This window comes from Pimephales promelas, chromosome 7, assembly GCF_988280905.1.
Source record: "Pimephales promelas chromosome 7, fPimPro1.hap1.1, whole genome shotgun sequence".
Lineage (NCBI taxonomy): Eukaryota > Metazoa > Chordata > Actinopteri > Cypriniformes > Leuciscidae > Pimephales > Pimephales promelas.
Genome location: NC_142775.1, coordinates 1,140,714 through 1,163,961, shown reverse-complemented (window position 1 = coordinate 1,163,961; position 23,248 = coordinate 1,140,714). Strand labels below are relative to the sequence as shown.

Here is a 23,248-nt window from a genome sequence, read left to right as displayed (position 1 = left end):
TTTCAGGTTTCTTTGATATGTGAAACTCGTGTCACATTGAAGACATTTGTAAGGCTTCTTTTCAGTGTGACTTATGTGAATCTTAAGTTCCCTTCCAAGGGAACCTGTGCTACGTAGAGAGTCGACACTTTGGGGAACGCCTTTAGCGGGACGCTTCTGAAGCCTGTATGGAACTAGTCCAATCTTGATTGTTGTTGCATCATAACATCTAACATGACATCGCATGTAACGGCGAAGGCGGAAGCTATAAAAGGACGCCGGATCATAACAGCATTCAGTAATATATATATACAATTTCACAATGGCATCTAAGGTGAAGCAATACAGGCAGTGTCCGTCCCCTTGCCCACACTATTTGGCAAGGGTGACACACACACTCGCTTTGTGTTGTTTGTCTGGGAGGGGAGCATGCACAGGTAGCGCTCGAGGGCGCAGTCTGTGCTAACTGTGATCAAATACCCCTGAGAATGCTCCACTCCCACCTAAGTCTGTTTGATTAATCAGGCCAGGCACACGTTCCCCGTGGAAAAAAAGTGGCGCTTAAATTCATGGGGATCACAGAGGCAGTTGGCTGATAATGTTGAGATGGCCTCGGCCCTTTCTCAACATTCATCGGCCAGTTCCCATGGTCCCACTCACAGATTAGAAAGCCACCCTGCGGCTTCTTCCGCCCATGACGCTCTAACTAACTCCAAGGAGTTGGATATCTTGAGCATCGAGGCGGGAGAATGTGAGGATTTGCCTCCCCATTCTCCCGCCTTTGAGGAGCTGCTGGAGGTTGTGACCAGGGCAGTGACTAAGTTAAATATAGATTGGGCACCAGAGAATCAGGAAGCGACTAGTGAAAAGCCAACTCTATGAGCGCTTCCTGCAAGCCCGGTCACACAGCCTTTGCGCCGGAGCCTCGCATTTTTCAATGATCTCCACAACGAGGTGTCGAGATCGTGGAATAAGCCCTTCTCTTCTTGATCATCGAGTCCCAATATTGATATTTATTCTTAAATTATGGGGTCGAAAGAGAAGGGCTATGGGATGATGCCACGGGTTGAAGAGACTCACCTCTCGCTCGATGCAGCAAGCCCTAACAACAATAATAATAATTATTATAATTCATTACATTTATATAGCGCTTTTCTCTGCACTCAAAGCGCTTTACAAAGACATGGGGAATCTACTCAACCACCACCAGTGTGCAGCATCCACCTGGATGATGCGACGGCTGCCATAGTGCGCCAGAACGCTCACCACACACCAGCTTACTGGTGGAGAGGAGACAGTGATGAAGCCAATTGGTATATGGGGATGATTAGGAGGCCATGATGGACAGAGGCCACTGGGCAAATTTGGCCAGGATGCCGGGGTTACACCCCTACTCTTTCGAAAGACATCCTGGGATTTTTAATGACCACAGAGAGTCAGGACCTCGGTTTAACGTCTCATCCGAAGGACGGTGCTCTTTAGGGGCATTAGGACGGGGCATTGGGACCCACACAGACCACAGGGTGAGCACCCCCTGCTGGCCTCACTAACACCTCTTCCAGCAGCAACCTGGCTTTCTCAGAAGGTCTCCCATCCAGGTACTAACCAGGCTCAGCCCTGCTTAGCTTCAGTGGGCAACCAGTCTTGGGCTACAGGGTGATATGGCTGCTGGTACAACATAAGCCCTGCCGTACAACATCCGCCTTGGTTGGGAAAGCATATAAAGGCGGAAGTTCGGGCTGGTGCACACAATGGGGCTTCTGCAGGCATACCAGGCCGACATCCTCAAAGAGGTGGACGACAGTGGGGAGGTCACCCTTGACGATATCCAAGAGATCCGTAGAGCGGACAACTTATCTCTCTGTGCTAATAAGGAGATGGCCCGCGCCATCGGCCGCTCCATGGCAGCTTTGGTAGCCACGGAGAGACATTTGTGGCTGAATCTGTCTGGCATTGGGGACAAGGACAGGGCCTTTCTCCTCGATGCCCCGATTTCGTCTTCTGGCCTCATCAGCGACACAAGAGTTTACAGAAGATGAAATGACAGTCAGCCACATTCCAACATCTTATCCCCTGCCGTCGTTCTAGGTCTCGTGGGTCTGCTGCCAGGGCGCAGTCCCTCAAGGCAGCTGTTAGCTCCTCACACCTGCAGCAGCAGAGGGAAAGTGTTGCTTCTTGTGCTCCCCCACAAAAGGCTTGGTGGCTCAGGACCAGCGGGTTTTCCCCGAGGGAGGAACCCATTTCCCACGATCAAAGTAACACGCTGATGCCTTCGTTTTTTGGTAATGTGGAAGAAAACGTGGTTCCTGTCCCAGGGGGTCCTGTACTGGATCACCATGTCAGAGAATTTTTTTGAAAATCTTAATTTTAAAGGTAGCTTTCCTGCCCACTATTACTTCCCTGAAAAGAGTTGGCGATCTGCAAGCACTATCCGTTGCTCACTCTTGCCTCGAGTTCGCTCCTGGCAGAATGAGAGCCATTCCAGCTACTCGTGTCTTTTGGGTCACCTAAGAAGGGTTCCCCTGCTTCAAAGCAAACTATCAGCAGGCGGATAAACTATTTCTTCAGCTTACGAGGCGCAAATCTTGCCTTTGAGCCCACTCAACTGTGGCTTCCTCTAAAGCTCTGCTAGCAAGGAGTTTCCCTTCAATAGGTCTGTGATGCCGCAGACTGGACCTACCCACACACCTTAATAAAACATTAACCTGAGAAGGGAACGAGACCCTGCGTCCCTCAGCCACATTTCTCGTGCTATTGAGAATGACTTGCTTTGACCAATCAGAAGCTAACGCTGTTATGATACGACAGCCTTTTATAGCTTCCGCATCACCGTCACATGCAATATCATGGGTGACGTCATGACGGAACACCAATCAAGATTGGACTAGTTCCATAGAGGCTTCAGACACGTTCCGCTCAAGGCATTCCCCAAATTGACGATTCTCGACACAGCGTCTCGGTTACAGTTGTAATCCGAGTCGTAACCCGCCGTACAGTCGTAATTCGAGTCGTAACCCGTCGTACAGTCGTAATCCGAGTCATAACCCGTCGTAAAGCTGTAACCCGATTCGTAACCCGTCGTAAAGTTGTAACCCGATTTACAGTTGCAACCCAGGCATCTCGTTAAAGTCGTTTCCCATAGCTGCGAAACTCTTTCCACAATGAGGGCAGGTGAAAGACTTATCTTTGGTGTGAGTTATTACAGGATTCTTCAGGAGTTTGCCGTCTGTGAAGCACCTTCCACACTTACGACATTAAACAGTTGAGTGAATCCTCATGTGGGTTTTAAGAGTTATTTCACATCTGAAACAATTCCCACACTAATCACATGTGAACGGCTTCTCTTCGGTGTGAATTTTTGTGTGAGTCTTAAGAGTTTCATTTCGTGTGAAGCTTTTCCCACACTGATCACATGTAAAAGGCTTCTCTCTGGTGTGAATTCTCATGTGAGTCTTAAGATTTTCTTTTCGTGAGAAGCTTTTTCCACACTGATCACATGTGAATGGCTTCTCTCTGGTGTGAATTTTCAAGTGGATCTTCAAGTGTCCTTTATGTGAAAAACTCTGTCCACACTGAGGGCATGAGAATGGCTTCTCTCCAGTGTGAATTCTCATGTGATTCTGAAGATTATCTTTTCGTGAGAAGCTTTTCCCACACTGATAGCATGTGAAAGGCTTCTCTCCAGTGTGTATTTTCATGTGAAACTGTAGATTTTCTTTTCGTGAGAAGCTTTTTCCACATTGATTGCAGGTGAAAGGCTTCTCTTGAGTGTGAAGTTTCATGTGGTCCTTCAAGTGTTCTTCGTTTGAAAAACTCTTTCCACTCTGATCACATGAACATGGATTCTCTCTGGTGTGAATTTTCAAGTGGATCTTCAAGTGTCCTTTATGTGAAAAACTCTTTCCACACTGAGGGCATGAGAATGGCTTCTCTCCGGTGTGAATTCTCATGTGAATCTTAAGATTGTCTTTTCGTGAAAAGCCTTTTCCACACAAATTGCAGGTAAAAGGCTTCTCTTCAGTGTGAAGTTTCATGTGGTCCTTCAAGTGTTCTTTGTGTGAAAAACTCTTTCCACACTGATCACATGAACATGGCTTCTCTCCGATGTGAATTCTCATGTGAGTCTTAAGATTGTCTTTTCGTGAAAAGCTTTTTCCACACCGATTGCAGTTGAAAGGCTTCTCTTCAGTGTGAAGTTTCATGTGGTCCTTCAAGTGTTCTTTGTGTGAAAAACTCTTTCCACTCTGATCACATGTGAAAGGCTTCTCTTTGGCGTGAATTTTCATGTGAATCTTAAGATTTTCGTTTCGTGAGAAGCTTTTCCCACACTGATCACATGTGAATGGCTTCTCTCTGGTGTGAATTCTCATGTGGATCGTCAAGTGTCCTTTATGTGAAAAACTCTTTCCACACTGTGGGCATGAAAATGGCTTCTCTCCAGTGTGAATTCTCATGTGATTCTTAAGATAATCTTTTCGTGAGAAGCTTTTTCTACACTGATCACATGTGAATGGCTTCTCTCTGGTGTGAATTCTCATGTGGATCGTCAAGTGTCCTTTATGTGAAAAACTCTGTCCACACTGAGGGCATGAGAATGGCTTCTCTCCAGTGTGAAATCTCATGTGAGTCTTAAGACAATCTTTTCTTGAGAAGCTTTTCCCACACTGATCACACGTGAATGGCTTCTCTCTGGTGTGAATTTTCATGTGAATCTTAAGATTTTCGTTTCGTGAGAAGCTTTTCCCACACTGATCACATGTGAATGGCTTCTCTCTGGTGTGAATTCTCATGTGGATCGTCAAGTGTCCTTTATGTGAAAAACTCTTTCCACACTGTGGGCATGAGAATGGCTTCTCTCCAGTGTGAATTCTCATGTGAGTCTTAAGATAATCTTTTCGTGAGAAGCTTTTTCTACACAGATCGCAGGTGAAAGGCTTCTCTACAGTGTGAAGTTTCATGTGGTCCTTCAAGTGTTCAGAGTGGAAAGAGTTTTTCACACAAAGATCACATGTGAATGCCTTCTCTCTGGCGTGAATTTTCATGTGAGTCTTAAGATTTCCTTTTCGTGAGAAGCTTTTCCCACACTGATCACATGTGAATGGCTTCTCTCTGGTGTGAATTCTCATGTGGATCGTCAAGTGTCCTTTATGTGAAAAACTCTTTCCACACTGTGGGCATGAGAATGGCTTCTCTCCAGTGTGAAATCTCATGTGAGTCTTAAGATAATTTTTTCTTGAGAAGCTTTTTCTACACAGATCGCAGGTGAAAGGCTTCTTTACAGTGTGACATTTCATGTGGACTTTGAAGTGTCCTTGAGAGATTTTTTCCCCACCCTGTTGGCAGGGGAAATCACTTTTCAAAGCACTTTTTCGTGTGGAAACCTTTTTTGTCACTGAGCAATTAAAAGAGGTTTCTCCAGTTTTGTAATAATGATCTTTCTGTTGCTGATTTCTCTCTTCCATTTCCATCAATTCTTGACTCTCCTCTTTCAGCTGCATCCGGTCTAAAGAAAAGCAAAAACAAACACAACTTAACCCTATTTTAAAGACACAAAGCAACCCAACATAAATGCATTAAAGCATCAAAACCAGCTACAAGTAAACTACATCCTATATGCACCCAACTACTGAAAGAGGTTTTAAAATGTTTAATCAAATTAATTACATGTACATATTAACCTCAAATTAATCTTACATCAATTTTGGTTGAGAAATTACTCCCTAAAAGATCATTGAAGTCATTGTGTTAGATGAAAAAAGCATTGAATAAACATTACAAAAGTAGCAAAAAAAAAATTATACAAAATATCTTAAACTATCTTATTTACCCTTTTGCACTGTTAACACCACCATTACTGTTGCGGTTGAGCCATGATTTCTCTCACTTGCCAATTTAACTGTTTAACGTCCCCTTGTGGATAATAATGGGTTCACAAAGACTAACAATCTCAGAGCAACTTCAAGTTTTCATTGATTAAAGCTAAACTAAAATGACCAGATACAACTTGGATTAAATAAATTCATGACAAGATTGACTAAATGTGATAAAAACTACATTCGATACAAGACTAAGACATTACAATCCACACAGACGACGCTCGGCACTGTCATCATTCTCACTTCACTCTTTATAGTGAACAGCACATGCGTTTCACAAACACGCCGTACTTCACCAGCGCAAGCGTACTGAAACCCACTCCAACCATAGGCATATTCAAGTCATGACTGAAACCATGTTTACTTGTGCATTCTCTCACTGAAGAGGAATCAAATAATTCAATGCAATGTTCATTATTTTATTCAGTTAACATTCTTTTATTTGTCATTTCTCCATTTACATAGCAGCATTTCACAGCAAGACAGAAATTTTTATCTAACATTTTGATTCTGATGTATTGACCAATCACATAGATAAAAGTAATATACATTTCAAATTAATTTTCAAATTTAAGATTTGCTAGTGTCATTGAAATTGCCAAGTGTAACGTCAAGCATGAAGGCAGAATCATTTTGACAAGATTTAATCACTTTCCCCCAGAATAAATGTAGAGGTGACATTTGCTTTTACAAAACATTAAGTTTTTCTCCAGAATGATTTTGCATAATGATGTTTCAAGTCTCTTTGATATGTGAAACTTGTGACTCATTGAAGATACACGAAAGGCTTCTCTCCAGGGTGAATTCTCTTATGAATCTCAAGGCTTCTAGTGCGATTGCAGGTGAAGGTTTACTCCAGTGTGATCACTCATGTGGATATAAAGGTTTGATTTTTGATTAAAAATCTTTCTACAATGTTGGCATGTGAAAGGACTCTCTCCAGTGTGAACTCTTATGTGAGCATTAAGGCTTGATTTATGACTGAAACTGTTCCCAGACTGTTGTCAGGTAAATGTGGCCTATCCAGTGTGAATTCTCATGTGGACTTCAAGGTTTGATTTTCGAGCGAAACTTTTTCCACACTGTTGGCAGGTGCGATCACTTATTTTACTTACATACTTATTAGATCACTTATCACTTACTTTCAGTCTTCAGAGCTCTTTTTTGTGAGGACACCTTTTTTTGTCATTGAGCAACTAAAAGTTTTTCCAGTTTGAGTTGGGGTTGAGGTAAGTCATATATTTATATAACGTTAAGTCAATGGCATTCATAAACACGCTGAAAAGCGATTATGCGTCTTGATAGCACGCCAAAAATGGAAATACGAATTGGCGTGTCATACACACGCTACTTCATGAGATCAGTCTGGGACCACAGATACTTTTCACATTGCCGAGTGCTGACTGCATGAGATGTTTTCTCTTTCAGGGAATTGCAGGATTGGAGAAGAACACAGGTAGTAGGGGTATCACGATTCTCCAAATCCTCGATTCGATTACATTTTCGATTCTAAGGGTACGATTTTTATCAATCGGCCAATCAGAGTGCTCTCTGTCTTACATGCGCTTCATGAGGCATACAGACATGGTCTCTCGCTCTCTCCCTCTCTGCCTTGCGCGCAAAACAGTTTGCAGCACAGTTGTTTCTGTCTCGGCATGCACGCTCGCTCTTGCTCGCTCACTGTAGATTGCGGGCGATTTTAAGTAATTCGCGTGCATCAGGGTGCCGCTATCAATATGCAGGAGACTACCATAACTTCCGTGAGACTTGGGATGTCTGCAAACTGGGGCTTTTTTGAAGCGCGAACGTTGTCAACATAAAGCCCGGAACACACCAAGCCGACGCCGACGATCTAGTGCTGATAAAAGCCAACTGTGTTGTCGCCTCTCGTCGAGGTAAAAAGCTGCACTTGAACACACCGAGAGAACTACAACCGACTGTCAGCTAGAATGTGCGTTATGCTCCTGCGTGTAATGAGACAACTGTCTATTTCTGCAGATATATTAGTCTATATTCGTCATTCAGAAAGGAAAACCGACGCTGCCAGCTGCAGATACACATAACGTAAACAAAGCAGCGAGTGCTTACCTTTTTGAATATCAATCCTGCTGAACACTTTCTTTATTCCACTCCGCTCACGTTAATATTGAAATATTCGCCAAGGAACACTCAGGTAAGAAGACGTAACATAAGAACAGCCTTCTATCTTTACTGTTTTGACTTCTATTTTATTATTTCTTATTTTTTATTCTAACCTGTTTTAATTATTCTGATTTCTTTTGATTATTTTAATTTCTTCTATGTAAAGCACTTTGAATTGCCATTGTGTATGAAATGTGCTATATAAATAAACTTGCCTTGCCTTGCCTTCTTTGCTTGCTGTTTTGCGTTTATTCTCGTGCACTGACTCTTTCACTAAGCTGAACAGCCAATCAGAGTTCTCTCTTTCCCCAACGGCCCGACGTCGAATCAACATTTCGAATCGCGCGAAACAAAGCCGACGAGGACTATTTTCAGCCAACGGCACAGAATCGCGCGTATCACACCGAGGAAACTTAGTCGGTCGACGCACAAAATCTGCCAGACGGTCGACCGTCGGCTTGGTGTGTTCCGGGCTTAACTCACTGGAAATACAAAAAAACTTCTGTTGATGGGTCTCCTGCATCTGCAGTTGCCTTGCTATCTTTTGAATGGCTGTAGCTAAGTTGGAGGAGGTTGACCATAGACTCACCTGTTTATTTTCCACTTGGCAAGCCGAACGGACATGACGGGGGCATGGTAGCATCGACGATTCCATTTTTTAATTCGATATTTGAGATTGTGAATTAATTTCGGTGACACCCTTAACAGGCAGGTATCTCAAGTAAGGAATATCCACAACTTGAGTGAGACCGGACCATGATAACGTGTGTTGCAGGCTTTTGTAGGTCTTTTTGTTGCAGGTCGGTATTTACCATCACCCTGTCTTGTTGTGTCTAACTCACCTGTGTCAGAAAGTGTGTAAAGCGAGGTGGAGTGCTAGTTGAGGTGAGATCGTGCTCTGTCACCAAAGATAATTCCTCTTCGCCGCCTCCTTACACATCTACAGCCGGATTATCACAAAATCATCTATTGTCACTCTTTCGAACCTCCATTCCAATGCATTATACCACTTGTACCATACTTCAGCATCACGTTTCCATGGCACTGGACTAAAGGTCTTTTCAGAGATGGGATGTGAAACGGTGTAATGTTCACCCATCGCCAGTAAATTATGATATGGTGAAAAGGCTGACCTCAGTCAATGCAAGAACTCTTTTAAACAAAACGTTATTTGTGGGCAAACACAGGTTATTAGTGGAGATCTCAGTCCATTTTCCGGACTTGAACTGTAATTTTAACTGTAACTGACAGGACGAGGAGGAGGACTTTCATAGATTAAAAGTTGTAACTGCAGGAAATTCTTCATTTCTGAATCTAATTTTATGACACTTAGACAAATATAAATTACTTACCTTTCACGGTTCGATTTATGCACATGAATATGATTGTTAGATACTAGTTATGGGATTTCAAAATACTTACATTTAAAAATAGAAGAAAGCAAAGAAATGTGCATCAGGTGAGCTTTGTTTTTTTTTTAATTCATTTATTAAGCCACTGCAAACTTTATCGTTACATATTGCATTTTTATACTATAATGGTGTCATATTCTGTGCAGGCAATTAGCTTAGGTCGCTGTAAATATGAAATCCTGACAATGTCACTGCTAAATAATACCTTTAAGTATTGTGGTTTCCGCCATGTTTCTCAATGACACGCCCACAACTCGTAAAGATTGGGGCTTGAAGAAAATCCCCACTCGTATTTACGACATTGTACTGGTGAGTACAATCTTTACGAGGACTTGAACGCACCATTAGCATTTGACTGATCATTTGATATAAAAACGTGTCAGTGTACATGAAAAGACACGCTCCATGTCAAATAAAACGCTTTAATATGACATTCTTCAGAAATATATATAATTTATATATTTAATCATAATATATTTTCTGGAGAGGCCGACATTTTAATAAGGACCGAATGAAACTAACCTGTTTGTTCCTCAGTTTCTTCATGTTTCACGCTGAACACTTCTTCAATCTTTATGTCTTCACTCTCCTCTTTAATCAACGCCATCTTTATACTAGTGTCATGTGAATCTCTGATGTTTCTCCAGGAGTTTTCCTGTGTTAAGATAATTTGTCATGTTTAAGATGAGAATAATTAAGAGAAACAAACTTATTTGATAGCGTGTGAACAGGCAGTCGACACATGCGCTCTAGAAAGATTCATTTTTGTCCAGTGTCAGTGCTATTTTTCTTTAGAAGTTATGAGCGATAATCGTGTCTAAAAAAAAATCGTACAGCATGTATTCTAGTGTTGACCAAATTTGTGTCACGCACTGAACACGGACCCTTACGTACATGTAAAACCAAAGTATACTTTGAGCTTTATTATGAATAAATTTGAATGAATGTGCAAGACTTCCAGTGTCGTAATTCAGTTGTGCAGATTATGTTGTAAACTGGTACGTTTTCATATTTAAATTATTATCAATCAAACGCATTGTAGCCTAATGCAAACAGTTTTACCTTTTACTGCAATTTAAGACAGTCGCACACAAGATGAAAAGCTCCATTACTAATGAAACACAAATCTCACAAAATAGCTTACTTACTAGGGCTGGGTAAAATGTAAAAAAAAAAAAAAAAAAAAAAAAACATTTTACCCATATTTTTCCTTTAAAAAAATATTGCGATATATCCAATGAATTCGTCTACCCGGAGAGGACACTGCCAAAAAAAATCACTATTTTTCACTATAGATCACTAATCACTATCAAAATTTCTATTCCTAATTCCTAACCCTATTCTATACCAACCACTAACCTATAAAAAATATTTTATTCATGCTATAGCATATGAAAAATATGTGTATGGTAACTATGGGGATATGTGAAATAGTTTTGTCATTTTTTTCCCTGATACTGTAGATGATCGGTAATTGACTGTTATAATCGACATTGCAATACTTGCAAGACATCGTTGGCATCATAAATAAGGCTCAAACTGATATGGGTGTATTGAATATATGGGCTAATATTGAAACAAATTAGGTTCTGGAAAAAAATAACACTTACAGAATTGTACAGTAAGTGCTATAAATGTGCTAGTACTACAAACTCGACTAGTGTTTTGGAAATGCAGTCCTGAAACTGCAGTCTCTGGTATTGCAGGATCATGAACTCTCTTCAAGAGCTTCAAAACATTCAGTGAACCAATTTTATATGGATTTGGTTCATTTGACTCTGAGTTTCTCCATCACAACTTTTACCAGAGTCAGAAATAATTCGTGTTTAAACTGATTCACGATAAAGAGCGCGAAAAGAGACGGACCTTTTCTGTTACTCGTGCGTTTACCACTAAAAACCTGTAAACTACTTACTCACAGAAATGAGGCTCAGTAACGCTAAATAAAGCACTATAATATCACATTATATAATCAATTCACACTGCTCCTGAACACAATACAACTGTTTTATATCTATTTAAAAACGTTAAATGTTTAAAATCAAACCTTTCTTCAGCCGATTCACAACAGACACAGCGAAGCGCGGCGCAGCCTTATGACGTCACAGCAACACACCAAAATAAAAGTCCTGGCCACAGGCTAAAATCACTAGTGCAAATAAATTTAGAGTATATACAAAACCATGTACACGATGTGAAATATGAGTTAAATTTATGTTTAAATACTTGCTGTCCAATGATGGCAACAACATAAAACAGAGGCAGAATGATGACTGATCGTTTAATGTTAGTTTATTCATTTATTTGGTAGGTTAAATCAGTCCAGGATTCTTCTACCCTTGCTGAACTTCCACGGATGAACTCCCACGGACTAATCACTCCTCTTGAGCTTCCAGAGTAGTCCTAGAGCAGTGTTAATTTTCTTACAGTCGCTGAGCACATCTTCACACTTGTGACGGTTTAAAACCGAGATTACAGTACTATTCACGCAGTAATTATAACGAGCAGCACTCATATATATATATAACACTGATATAAGTGATCACCCGGATTTAGACCTACCTATATTATATTTATATAAAGCGTTCACAGGCAAATTTGCTTTATGTTTAGGTCTTGCTTTTATTTCCCCGGTGTCGAAATCAGGCAATAAATGTCAGGCAACACGATTCCCGGCTGCATGTCAATATCCATGGATCGCTGGATCTTTAGTAAGTTGTAAGGAACACTATATTGAGTCCAACATTTAGTTTAAATCGATAAAATTGTTCGATTTAGTCGCATTTCCGCAGTTTTCCCCTATTAAATCCAGTCACGCAGCAGATCTTTTGCCACTCTGTCAGGCTGAGGGGGGTTGTCACGCGGGAAAGTCACGTGTCAAATGCATTCCCTCTATACTGGATCTTGAAAGCAAAAGAAGGTGATGAAGGAAGCGCCTCATCACCAAACCGAAGATTGCATAGACATTTACATCAGCCTCACATACAGATATAGATCAATAAAACCTTCCTTTACGCAAGTACGGCACATTCGTTTCATAGACATGCCCAACTTCACCAGAGCAGGCGTACTGAAACATAATGTCGTCACCCACTCCAACCAGTCACGCCTGAAACAATGTTTACTTGTCCATTCTCTCACTGAAGAGGAATCAAATAATTCAATGCAATGTTGTTGTTTTTATATTCAGTTAATATCCTTGTCATTTCTCTATTTACACTGTAGCATTTCACAGCAAGACAGAAGATTATCTAAATCTAACATTTTGATTCTGATCCATTGAACAATTAAGTAAATGAAAGCAAAGTGAATCACATAGATTTGCTGGTGGCATAAAAAAATCTGCAAGCATGACACCGAACAAGATTAAATCCCTTTCCAGAGCTGATTTTTGAAATTGCTCTCTCTTGGCAGACTCGTAACATTTAAGTTTATTTCTGTGGGAAAAGGTTTGCAAATGATGTTTCAAGTCTCTTTGATAGGCTCGTCTCCAGTGTGAATCTCAAGGCTTCCATCCACAGTAAAGGCACATGAATGAATTCTCATGTGGTCCTTAAAGAGTCCTTTAAGTGAGAAACTCTTTCCGCACTTCTCACATGTGGACAGCTTCTCTCCGCTGTGGATTCTCATGTGGATCTGTAGATTCTCCTTTCGTGAGAAGCTCTTCCCACACAGATCGCAGGTGAACGAGTTTTCTCCAGTGTGAAGTTTCATGTGAATATTAAGGTTTGATTTTTGATTGAAACTCTTTCCACACTGTGGGCAGCTGAATGGGTTTTCTCCCGTGTGAAGTCTCATGTGGGCTTCAAGGCTTGATTTACGAATGAAACTGTTCCCACACTGTCGGCAGGCGAACGGCTTCTCTCCAGTGTGGATTCTCATGTGGACTTCAAGGTTTGATTTTCGAGCGAAACTTTTTCCACACTGTTGGCAGGTGAGATCACTTGTAATTTTTGTCTTCACTGCTTTTTTTTGTGAGGACACTTTTTTTGTCTTCGTGCAACTAACAGGCTTTTCTCCAGTTTTGAAATCAGGATCTTTCTCCTCCTGATTTTTCACTTCTAATTCCTCCAGTTCTGGACTCTCCTCTTTCAGCCGCATCACGTCTAAAGCAAAACAAAGCAAATACAAGTTAACCCTAGTTTAAGCCAAACATCAAAGCCAACAAAGGCCTTGTTTTGCATTAAGGAAGTGTTCTGGTCAATCAGTTCAGAAGATTCAGAATGAGACACATTCATGTGTACACCTGGGGCCTGATGTATAAACGTTGCGTACACAAAATGGGCATAGAAATGTGCGTATGCAATTTTCCATGCACATTTCGGGATTTATAAAATATAAACTGGGCATGAATATGTGCGTACCATACAGACTCTCTAGACTGTGTGTATGCACTCTTTTACTAATATGAGCAATACAAGAAAAAGTAAACAATGCATTATACTATATTATTAAATATGCCACTCTCACTAATGGAGTTCAGCACTGGGATTTCATGAAATCATCATGAAGTTACAACATAACATGAATTTAAATAGAAATGTTTGTTCTGGACGCTCTGCTTTTGAACAGTTTTCCTGTTGCATGGTACGCTTTAAAGGATTAGTTCACTTTTAAAAAAAACTTTTGCTGATAATTTACTCACCCTCATGTCATCCAAGATGTCCATGTCTTTCTTTCTTCAGTCGAAAAGAAATTAAGGTTTTTGATGAAAACATTCCAAGATTTTTCTCCATATAATGGACTTCAATGGGAACCAGACGGTCCAAGGTCCAAAAGACACTTTCAGTGCAGCTTCAAAGGGCTTTAAACGATTTTAGACGATGAATAAGGCTCTTATAAAGCGAAACGATCGCTTTTTTAATACATAAATAACAAAGTTTAAGTTTTATAAGCTCAAATGCTCGCCTTGCTCTGTTCTGTGATGCGCGTTCATGACTCTCCTGTTTGAACTTGTTTATCAAAATGAACGAATCTTTTTTCGAGTCATTTGGTTGATTCAACGAATGAAATGAACAAATTGACTTGAAAAAAGATTTGTTCATTTTGATGAACGAGTTAGAGCAGCCAAAGTTAGAGCACTGTAGCACTGAAAAAACTGACTTTTTGCACTATTATATTGACTGTATGCATAATTGCACTTTCTCAACTCATATTTGGCTGCTCTATCTGCTTTCATAGTATGTGCCTTCCCATTTTTTAGTTTTACCTATTATGTTTTTGTCTGTACACCGTGGGATAGAGGGAAACGTAATTTCAATCTCTTGTATGTCTTGACATGTGAAGAAATTGGCAATAAAGCTGACTTTGACTATTTTTTAAATGAGCGATCGTTTCGCATCATTAGACCCTTATTCATCATCTGGTGTCGTTTAAAGCCCTTTGAACAGTTTGCACTGAAACTCTCATTTGGACCTTGAAGTCCATTATATGGAGAAAATCCTGGAATGTTTTCATCAAAAACCTTAATTTCTTTTCGACTGAAGAAAGAAAGACATGGACATCTTGGATGACATGGGGGCGAGTAAACTATCAGCAAAGATCCAAAAGATTGTAAAAGGTGTTATTGATCAGTTTTGAGTTTTGTTTTTCCATTATAAATAGGAAAGCAAGAGAATCAAATCTTACGCCACTCATAAAAAACAAATATAAATTACTTACCCTTCATGATGGCTTTATTTAGACAAATAAATATAATTGCTATACTAGATATGGGGTTTAATGTTACACAGAATAGTTGTTATGTTCAGGCTACTTCCATGTTATTTTCCTAATTGAATGAGCTACATGTTGTCATAACGAGTGTCCAACCTGGAAGTGGGAGTTTCTCAGATGCTCCTGAAGCAGCATTAGCATTAGTCTGGTCATGTGATCTCAACAAACATGTCTGTCCACATGAGGAGACCCGCTCCATGTCAAATAAAACCGCTTTAATGATACTCCTCAGAAATATCATAAAAGATCCGAATAATAAGGACAGAATGAAACTAACCTGTTTCTTCATGTTTCACGCTGAACACTTCTTCAATCTTTAAGTCTTCACTCTCCTGTTTAATCAACGCCATCTCTATAATAGTGTCACGTGGATCTCAGATGTTTCTCCAGGAGTTTTCCTGTGTGTTTGGACAAATTTGTCATGTTCAAGATGAGAATAATTAACAGAAAGAGAAATTACATGCACACATGCATGCACACAATTACCTGAACACATGCACTCTAGAAAGTTTCATTTTGCATTATATTTTCTAATGCAGTGTTTCCACTACAATGTATTCAGCGGCACCAGTGCAAAATCTTCACATGAACAGTAATGTCACTTCATTCACTCACACAGCTAAAAACACTGAGCCATGGCGACTGCTAGTACAAACTCAACTAGCATTTTGGAAATGCAGTCCTGAAACGGCAGCCTCTGGTATTGCAGGATCATGAACTCTCTTCAAGAGCTTCACACTCAGTGAACCAATTTTTATGTGCATTTGGTTCAACTTCAAGAATTCGTGATTACACTGTTGCGAAATGAGACGCAGCTTTCAGTTATTCGTGTGTGTTTACTCACAGAAATAACGCTCATAAACGTTTCATATAAAGAACTATAATATTTCATTAGATAATTCATTCGCAATGCTTGTGAAACCAATAAAATGATCAGAACGGACTTTATCAATTTTAACACATTTAATTCTTAAAAACACAAACCTTTTCTCAGCAGATTCACAACAGAAGGCGCGGTCTTATGACGTCATAGCACCACACCAAAATAAAAGTCCCGCGTGAAAGGCTAAAATGACTAGTAAGGGCACAGAAATGTATGTTACAAAAACACATAGCCTACAAATTAAGACGTAAACTACACGCTTCAATACATGCTGTCCTTTGACATTGTTTGGTAAGGTGGTCAAATCAGGTTTAACTGATTATAGATTTAAAGAAACATTATGACTGGAGGCAAAGGTGTTTTAGGTAAAATTAATAATAATATAACGTGCCTTTATCTGATTTTTTCAGCTTTAAACATAACACTGCATGCATGTAGTTACAGTGCATCTATTTTTGGTATAAAATGTAAAAATTATAAATAATCTTAAAATCAAGAGTATATGAAGGAACAGAGTCAGTGACATATTTCAAAACATTTTAAGAGTCAGTCATCAAACACAGAAAGCAGAAAGACAGTGTGCTTTACAAAGCAGTAACAGAACACAGGAATATTCATCTTCAGGATGAACCTTGAATATTTCCACTTGGCTCCCAGGAGTTTTCCCAGTTTCTCCCACTGTAAGACAGCATACGTGTTATTACTGGAATATAAATACTGTAAAATAAGACCATAATTTAGCATACCATGGTATTGGTTTCAAAACATAATCCATATAATATATTTTCTACATTATTTTATTTAATTGTTTGAAAATGTAATTATTTACATTGCACTCAAAATGTGTCAGACATTAACCCATTCTTCACTGATTTGTGTTCAGAATCAATTATATTCTCGTTGCTCAAGACAAAAAACATATAATGCAGTTCTAAACAAAGGTTTGATAAAAAGGTAAATCCTTGAATCCAAGAGTGGTTGAAAACATTAAGGAATAGATCAAAATAAAAAGCACACATTTCAAATGTCTGAAGTCTGAAGTCCTGGAGCGGTCACGGTGTTTCGAGATGCTGTTGATCATAGTTTTATCTATTGGGATTTGTGTAACTACTGCGCTTACATTTACATTTTTTTTTTTACATTTAATTTATTGAATGCATTTGTGTCACTGATCAAACTGCAACTTTTTGTTTATGTTGATGCTTATTATTTTTTCTAATGTTTCTACAGATAAATGTTTATTTTAGTAGTTTTCTCCAGATAACACACACCGTGTCCAGAGCAAGGACACCGCTGCACCAACACCTCCTCATGAACCTGAACAAACATGACCTTTACTTCAGCACATACCGTCACAATCACTGCTATCGTTACCAGTAACACCCGCTCAACACTGCACATCCAAGTCTAACATAAGAAGCATTATACATCTAATTATAAGCATGATTAACTTCACTACTATATTAACAGTAACACTTTACAATAAGGTTAACATTAGTTAAATGTTACTATATTAGTTAAACTTTGGTAATGTTATTTAGTTAATAAAGATCCAGCTGTTCATGTAAGTTCACAGTGCATTAACTAATGTTAAAGGTCCCCTGACATGAAATTTTCACTTTCTGAGTTTTTTTAACATTAAAGGAGTTAAAAAAAGAAGTTCACTTTAAAAAAAAAAACTTTTGCTGATTTAAAATTTTATTTGGTTTCAAAAGCAGCACATTTGGCATGGAACGTGTACATATAAATACAGAAATACATTGCCCTTTTGAATATACTCCCAACCGTAGGCATGTTCAAGTCACAACTAAACCATACGTTTACTTGTGCATTCTCTCATTGAAGAGGAATCAAATAATTCAGTGCAATGTTCATTATTTTATTCATTTTTACCCTTTATCTCCACTTACACTGTGGCATTTCACAGCAAACATTTTAATTCGGATGTATTAAACAATCAATTAAATAATTTTGCAACAATTTTCTGGTGGAATTTAGAATTGTCAACCCAACTGTATCTGCAAGCGTGACTAAAAATAATTAAAAAATAAAATAATATTCGACCCTGAGCAAGATTAAATCACTTTCCTCCAGAGAAAATTTACAGGTGATTTTAGATATTGCTTTTTCTCCTCTTGGCAGCCTTAGACCCTTTAGGTTTCTTTCTAGAATGAGTTTGCGAGTGTTGTTTCAAGTCTCTTTGATTTGTGAAACTCGCGTCACACTGAGGACAGGCAAAAGGCTTCTTTCTAGCGTGACCTCTTATGTGCCTCTGCAGGCTTGAATCGCTTAAGCATGTCACTCCACAGTGAAGGCACATGTGAGGCTTCTCTCCGCTGTGTGTTTTTACATGGTTCTTCAGCTGGTCGCTGTCTGTGAAGCTTCGTCCACACTGATGACATTTCTCTCTCGAGTGAATCCTCATGTGGGTTTCAAGAGATTGTTTAGACCTGAAACTCTTCCCACACTGCTCACATGTGAACGGCTTCAGTCCCGTGTGAATTCTCAAGTGAATCTGTAGATTTCCCTTTAGTGAGAAACTCTTCCCACACTGGTCACATGTGAACGGCTTCGCTCCGGAGTGAATACTCATGTGAATCTGTAGATTCCCTTTCAGTGTGAAGCTCTTGCCACACAGGTCGCAGGTGAAAGGCTTCTCTCCAGTGTGACGTTTCATGTGGACATTCAGGTTCCCTTTTAGAGTGAATTGTTTCCCACACTGTGGGCAGGTGAATGGACGCTCTCCAGTGTGATCTCTCATGTGGAGATTGAGGCTTGATTTTTGAGCGAAACTGTTTCCACACTGACCGCAGGTGAACGGCTTTTCTCCCGTGTGAACTCTCGTGTGGACTTCAAGGTTTCGTTTTTGACCGAAACACTTTTTACAACGTCGGCATTTGAACGGCTTCTCTCCGGTGTGGATTCTCATGTGGCCTTCAAGGTTTGATTTTCGAGTAAAACTTTTTCCACACTGTTGACAGGGGAAATCACTTGTAATTTTTGTCTTCACGGCTCTTTTTTGTGAGGACTTTGTAATTGAGCGACTAACAGGCTTTTCTCCAGTTTTGAAATCAGGATCTTTCTCCTGCTGATTTTTCACTTTGTTAACCTCCAGTTCTGGACTCTCCTCTTTCAGATGCATCACGTCTAAAGCAAAACAAAAGCAAATACAAGTTAACCCTAGTTTAATGGCACGAACAAAAGCCTTGCTTACACCTGGTAATAAGAAGTGTTCTGGTCAATCAGTTCAGAAATAAATGAGGAAAACACATTCAAGTTTACACCTGAGGCCTGATGTGTAAACATTGTAAAAATAATTCAGTTTAATTCACTTCACCCGGTCCAGTATAAGGCTATTCAATCAGATTAATTCGAGGACTGGATTATTAAATCTAAAGGTTAAGGTGGGCCAGTTGGTTTAGCTTATTAATTGAAACATTATTTATTATTTATTTAAATATAACATTGTATTTATACAATAAACCTTACAAATTGGAAATTGGTAAATACATTGCTATTAAAAACAAATTGCTATTCTATTGGTAAGAGTTATTTTATTTATAATTATTATAGGCTTAAACGAAGATATTCTGACAGTGAGTCTTGGTAACCACAGGTATAACCATGCATGTCTACATACCTAAACACATGCAGGTAAAACTCAAGGTAAGACACCTTCAACAACATGTCTGCTGCCATGAGGCTCAATAGTTTCTGAAACTTTTTTTAGGGTAAGGTTGTCCACGACAATGAATGACGCCACCAACTAAGGGGGAAAAGCATTCGACATGATTAGCGTCGTTAGATTTAATCAACGCGATTTACAGCAACCGTGCAAATTATAGCCAACTTTGTTCTCAAATTGTTCATGTCAACAGCATCAGCATTGCGTGACTAATGTTAAATTTAATGTGTTTTATGGTTACCTGTAGTTCAGAATTCATATTCTCCATAATAGCAAAACGAGAAAGGCAAAACAAAGGAAACTCCATAACTGTGTGAATTAAGCAAACGTACTGTTACACGATTGAACTATTGAAATGTCTTACTTGTTCAGCAGAAAAAAGCCGTCTCTTCTTCCGTTTTGAAACCCTTCACAACACAGAGTTCAAAAGCCATTTTTTACAAGTTCAAAAGCACGATGTTTAAATCCTTGTGTTCGCATGACTGTAGCCGAAACTGCTTCTTTATGCGTACGAGTGTGACGTAATGACGCAAAGACATGCTCGAATTTCCCGCGGAAACCCACCAGTACCACCGGAATTAAAATCATTATTACAAGCTATCCGTTTTGAATCTAGCTATGGCAAGCAGATAGTTTTGACCACTGGCAGAATATGTTTTTTTTTTTAATATAATTATTTTGGATTATTTTTAACTTAAAAAAAGTTAAGGACTGCAGCTTTAAAATGTACTCGTTTTCTGTGCTCTTATAGATTGGCCAAAGAGGCGCAGAGGACAAGCCCAGAGTCAGCGAGGAGATGATCTTCGTGCTTGAAGGAGAATTATTTTTCTAAAAGCCAGCTGGTTGTGGCGCCACCCAATGGTTTCAATCTTATTTCCTTTTTAAAGTTGTAATTGATCAGAGTGAGTTTTGAGGAGTTTATCCATTATAAATGGTGTCCACTGCAGCAAGTCCTTCATTTCTGATTCTATGTTTGTGACACTTAATGGTACGAAAAAAAATTATATTTGCGGTAAATCAAGAAAACAAGATTAAAACAAAAAAAGACTAACTATGTTGAGCTGTATAACATTGGTTTTCTCTCAATGAATATATCCAGAGTTGCTCATAGTGTGGCTTTAATGAGCTACATGTCGTAATAACGAGTGTCCAACATGGAAGTGGGAGTTTCTCTAGAAGCAGCATTAGCATTAGCATTAGTCTGGTCATGTGATCTCAACAAACATGCCTGTCCACATGAGAGGATCCGCTCAAATAAATGTCAAATAAAACCGCTTTAATTAGGACAAATTTAATTCATTTCTGTAGATGATTTTAATAAGGATAAAAAGAAGATAATGAAACTAACCTGTTTGTTGCTCAACATCTTTGGGTTTCAAGCTGTACACTTCTGTGATCTTTATGTCATCACTCTCCTGTTTAATCAACGCCATCATTACGTGGATCTCTGATGTTTCTCCAGGAGTTTTCCTGTGTGTTTGGACAAATTTGTTAAGTTTAAGATGATAATAATTTAGAAATGAAATAAATCCACAGTAAATATCAGTGTGTCTCAATCAGCTCTGGTGAGGGAGTCAGTCAGAGAGAGAGAGTTCATGGACTTAAACACAGAGAACTACAAATTTATAAAATAATACAATTATAATGACATTTCATACATATCGTATTGACTACAATGAATTGATTAAACTTTCAATAAATGTGACCCATGCTGGCAAAAGGAGTCGGAATGAGCAAAAAATAAATACATTTATTTTTCACATTTTCTATTAAAAAACATCAAAATGATGTATTATTTGTTGGCATCAGACAAAGAATGACTGAGCTACACCCGTCTCAAGTCGATAGAGTCAGCAAAGACAATTCAAAGTTTCCTGACGGCTCCAAAACAAAATCAGCTCTGAGTGCCGGATAACAACACCACTTTTGGCACACACCGAGTCAAAACAATATCTATAGGAAAAAAATACAGTAATTTTTTTTCCCTATGATACCACAATTGCTTGATTTACATTCATTTATTTTAAAATTTTATTTAACAGACAGCTACAGGATTAATCAACAACTTTTTTTGTGAAAACCTCAAAATCGACAAATTCACTTGTTTTACCTGTATCTCGAAATTACCCTGTGTGCATTCCGGCTCATTTAACTAGCATTAAACTGGCACCAGAGCACATAAAGTCAGGGGGCATGTACAAATTGTGGGCAGTTGGTTTAATATAGCAAAACTATATTTTTAATAAAGTGCAAATAAATACACTTTTAAAAAAGAACCTGAATTTTCACTCCAAGTATATTATTCTAAAATATATTTTAAAGCATGTTAAAAGTTGTATTGTGAAAATTGGTAAAACCATGATGCTAATACATTTAAAATGTTAGTAAATTTGAATGAGAGGAAATAGCTTACTTTCCTTTTTCTTTCCATCAAAACTTAATCTTAAACCGGAATATATGGGCTCATATGATGATACAAATTTGGTTAAATATATCAAGACGTCTACCAACGGTTATGTTTATGATATGGAGAAAATATTAAATTTAATCCATTTACTGAAAATGAATAGCACAAATACAGTACGTGCTATACTGGTACTAAAAACGAGTGTACAGTAAAGTTACTGTCCTAAATATAAGCTCTCATACTGCAGAAACATGAACTGATTATGTCTATTTGAAAACTTTAAATGCTTAAAAACTCAAACCTTTCTTCTTCAGCAGATTCATAACAGACGCAGCGTAGCGCGGCGCAGCCGTATGACGTCACAGCAACACAGCAAAGTAAAAGTCCTGGTGACATCGCTAAAAAGCATAGAAATGTAGACTATACAAAAACACATACAAGAAATAACGTAATAAATACAAGTTTAAATACATGCTGTATGGTAACAACATGAGACAGACTGATCGTTTAATAGCAAACTGACATTGAATCAACGTGGAAACATGACATCGAAACAACGTTGATCTGACATTGTTTTGCTTATCGAATTAACGTTGAACCAACGTCAGACGCGGCATTCTTTCAAAACTAAAGGGAAAATCAACTTGAAATCAACGTTGTTTCAATGTTATGAAAGCAAACCAATTTTCGATTTTCATTTAGCTTTGAAGAATGCCGCGTCTGACGTTGGTTCAACGTTAATTCGATGAGCAAAATCAACGTTGTTTCAATGTCATGAGAGACGTCGTTTCCACGTTGATTCAATGTCAGTTTGCTGTCTGGGTTATGTGCATCTCTGTGCCAAACTTCACCTGAGAAATTCAAAACATATTCAGGTAAACACCATTTAACACATTAACACCATCTCATTTTTTACTTCTCCATGTAGGCTACTTCAAAATATTGGCAACACCGTTTTATTAACTCTGAATCTGAATTACCATGGACAGTGTACACACTGCCGTTACACATTTGTCTTAAAAACACATTTAATTAAATCGTTTTAAATATTAAATTGTGTAACAAAAAGAGGTTATTTCTTGTTATTTAATACCATTAACAAATATTTCTTTGAGAAAAATAAAAATGTTCCATGTACTGTATGTCCTT

At 38.8% G+C, this 23,248-nt stretch overlaps 2 protein-coding genes across 2 annotated transcripts; both read right to left on the bottom strand.

The window, feature by feature from the left end:
- On the bottom strand, positions 1 to 11,521 carry LOC120475093 (uncharacterized). The gene is made up of 3 exons (XM_089132877.1): positions 11,457 to 11,521; positions 9,932 to 10,064; positions 1 to 5,482 (listed from the first exon to the last, which is right to left on the bottom strand). The coding sequence occupies exons 2-3, from the start codon at positions 10,014 to 10,016 to the stop codon at positions 3,300 to 3,302; spliced, it is 2,268 nt and encodes a 755-aa protein (XP_088989003.1). The 5' UTR covers positions 10,017 to 10,064; positions 11,457 to 11,521; the 3' UTR covers positions 1 to 3,299.
- A 1,276-nt stretch (positions 11,522 to 12,797) lies between these two features.
- Positions 12,798 to 22,494, bottom strand: LOC120475115 (uncharacterized). The gene is made up of 6 exons (XM_039665861.2): positions 22,401 to 22,494; positions 21,041 to 21,162; positions 18,127 to 19,154; positions 16,596 to 16,685; positions 15,221 to 15,401; positions 12,798 to 13,515 (listed from the first exon to the last, which is right to left on the bottom strand). Exons 2-6 carry the CDS (start codon positions 21,126 to 21,128, stop codon positions 12,875 to 12,877), a joined length of 2,028 nt encoding a protein of 675 aa, XP_039521795.2. The 5' UTR covers positions 21,129 to 21,162; positions 22,401 to 22,494; the 3' UTR covers positions 12,798 to 12,874.
- Between the last annotated feature and the right edge of the window lie 754 nt (positions 22,495 to 23,248).